This window comes from Lactuca serriola, chromosome 5 (genome assembly GCF_051521515.1).
Source record: "Lactuca serriola cultivar US96UC23 chromosome 5, Lser_US96UC23_V15, whole genome shotgun sequence".
NCBI lineage: Eukaryota > Viridiplantae > Streptophyta > Magnoliopsida > Asterales > Asteraceae > Lactuca > Lactuca serriola.
The window spans coordinates 338099214-338102421 of record NC_136412.1 but is presented as its reverse complement, the minus strand read 5'-3'; the positions used below and the strand labels follow the sequence as shown (position 1 = coordinate 338102421).

Genomic DNA, 3208 nt, shown 5'->3' with positions numbered 1-3208 from the left:
ATTTAATTAATATTTATTCATACAAAACACAAAAAACACGAAAATCATGACAAAAAATGTTAAATCGTGTCAATTTCGTGTCAAATTTTGAACACGACACGACAAAACGTCATGTTTTTTACACTTGACACGAACACGAATTCGAATTTCAATTTCGTCTCAATTTCGTTTCGTGACATGTATTTTTGTCGTGTCTTTCATCAATTGTCACCCCTAGTTTTGATTAGTTGTGGATGAGTGCATAAAAAGTAAAAACTTAGTTAAAGACTAGTCAAATAAAATGTCTTAAAATTATGTTTCGAAAGAAAACAAAGCTCAAAGTTGTTTTTGAAAATAGGAGTTTTTGTCCATAGTAGGGTTATAGACAAAACTATTTTCCATTCTAGTATACATTTAAAACTATTTACCTTTTTAGTATTTTTTTTCATTTTTGTTTAATTTTTCAGTTTTTCTTAATGTTTTTTTTTATTTTAAATATATCCAACTTTTCTCCGTTTCTTTTTTATTTCACATTTTTACTGTTTTTCTAAATAATAATTTTTTTTCAAACTTTTACTGTTTTTTTTGAATAAAAATTTATATTTATGTTTTTTATTTTTGTTTTTTATTTTAAATATCTATTTTTTTACATACAATTTTTTAGCCATCATAAAATTAAACATACAATATATTTTAAGATGTAAAACTCGAACATTACAAACAAAATGTTTTTAAGGTAAAAAACACTCAACACTGTTTGATACAAAAAAAAAAAAAACACCACAATTAAAAAAAATCCAATATTGTTTGTTACAAAAAGAAAAACACCACAATTAAAAAAAAACTCCAATATTGTTTGTTACAAAAAGAAAAACATCACAATTAGCTTGAACTTGAGCCGATAACAGATCCTTACCTGTAAAAACGATTAAAAAAAATAAAATAAAATAAGAGAATAGCCACAACAATACCATAAAAAATATTATATGTTTAATTACCTTGGCTTAGACGGACACCGTTTTCGATTATGACCCGGTTGCCTACAAATTCCACAAAGAGTGACATTTCTTCGTTCTTTAATATCCATACCATTTTTTAATCTTGTTGAACGAGGCCGACCTTTTTTATTCCGTAATAATTCTAAATTTGGAAGTAATGCATTAAATGGTGATTGTGGCCAATATGCTTCATGAGGAAGCGGGGAGAACTCAGATGTCCAAGTAGCACAATAATATACAATCGAGTAACATTTATCAACATATTGCCAACTATTTAAATGTCTCCCACTTACCACATGTGCAAGTTTTTTGTTCCAAATTAACTACTTGCACATTTCGACCTTTTTGTGTTATCAACTCAAATATACCTTTTTCTCGATTAAAAGATCTCAAGGAATGTGCACTTGCTTTTGCCATCAAAGCTACTTGTTTTGCAATAACATGTGGAGTATGTGCATCTCCATTAGCTAGAGAACTAGATCCTAAAGGACGTCTCACCTCAAAATAATGCACCATTCTATAGAATGTAAGTTGCACACAAGCTGTGATTGGTAAAAAACGAGCACCTTTAAGTACACTATTGAAAATCTCTGACAAATTTGTTGTGACTAACCCATATCTCCTGCCACCATCATATGCAAGTGTCCATCTATTAAGTGGATGGCTCTCCAAACAATGTCGAGCATGTGGATTTAGCTTTCCAATTTCTTCCATGATGGAGTTGAACTTTCGAATTTGATTCTGACTCCCGACACGATAAGCTAAAGCTTTCAACACTGAATTATGAAACTTGTCATAAAAGTTGTTGATGAAATGTCGTAAACAATACCTTTAAAAAAATGTAAGTTAATGAAGCAAGTTATTGAAATGTCATAAACAATAATTAAGAAATATAATAATACCTATGAAAACTACGTGGCTCTAACCATGGAGATCCATGCTCATTGACAGCCTTAAGGATTCCCCCATGACGATCCGATATTAGACATATGCCTTCACGGTCTTTCACCACATGATTCTTGACATGAGAAAGAAACCAATTCCAAGTATTATAAGATTCATTTTCTACAATAGCAAATGCAAGTGGCAAAATCTGATTATTACCATTAACTCCCATTGCAATGAGCATCTTACCTGTGTACTTACCATACAAGTGTGTACCATCAATGCTAATCACCGGTCGACAATAATGAAACCCTTTGATAAAGGGAGCAAAAGCCCAAAAAACACGCCTAAATTCAACTTCATCTACATCGGTTGATCTTGAAACACACCGTTCAACAATAGTTCCTGGATTGAACTTTTGAAGTGCACCTAGATATTTTGGTAAAGCGACATAAGACTCTTCCCAATTTCCAAACACATATTCAATTGCTTTTTGCTTTCCAACCTAAAACTTCTTATATAAAGGAGTATAGCCTAGTGTTTCAACTATTTCAGCTCTCAAAGCAGGAATACTGATAGAAGTTTGTGCTTTTATAAGGTGCCTAGTTTCCATAGCAATCAAGCTTGCATCTAGGTTCACATGATCTTGAGAAAGCTTATAGTGCAAACAAGTATGTGGACCGGTATAAATTGTGATTTCAAAATATCCACTACGCTTACGTTTACTTGCATGAAGTTTCCATTTGCAACCAGATTGTAAGTATAACTTGCATCTTAGAGTCAAAATACTTGGGCGTTAGTTAATGACCTCAAATTGTCTATGTGTCCTAATGCAATGGATCTTGATTGCTCTAACAAGTTCTTATGTATCCTTGAAAGAATCTTTTCCCAACTCTCGTGTGAAATCATTCTTACTCGTTGATTGCGACACAATCCAATTGTCATCAATATTCAAATTTGTTCCATCCATATTAGTAAAAGTTGAAGGTACTTCAACATTGTTGTCAAAAGGTGCTTCTTCATCATTTTCCTCTCCAATTTCATCTTCCAAATTTTCATGTAACTCATTTTCATTGTCTATATTCATCATATTAGTTATAATAGCAGCTTGAGAGATTATAAAAATCATCATTGTCAATTATGTCTATAATAGAATTCATCTACAAAACAAATAAAAACAAACAAAAACTAATAAAAAAAACTAATAGAATTCATCTACAAAAGAAATAAAAACAAACAAAAACTAATCAAAAAACTCATCATGTCATCTATGACAACAAGAAAAAAGAAACAAAAACTAATCAAAAATTGCTTATATCATCTATGACAAGAAAAAAGAAACAAAA

The 3208-nt window shown here is 30.8% G+C and overlaps 1 protein-coding gene across 1 annotated transcript; it reads right to left on the bottom strand.

The window, feature by feature from the left end:
- Positions 1 to 726: 726 nt before the first annotated feature.
- On the bottom strand, positions 727 to 2952 carry LOC145051028 (uncharacterized). Its single transcript, XM_078999180.1, has 6 exons — positions 2778 to 2952; positions 1904 to 2321; positions 1271 to 1806; positions 978 to 1019; positions 843 to 895; positions 727 to 732 (listed from the first exon to the last, which is right to left on the bottom strand). The coding sequence occupies exons 1-6, from the start codon at positions 2950 to 2952 to the stop codon at positions 727 to 729; spliced, it is 1230 nt and encodes a 409-aa protein (XP_078855306.1).
- Positions 2953 to 3208: the final 256 nt, after the last annotated feature.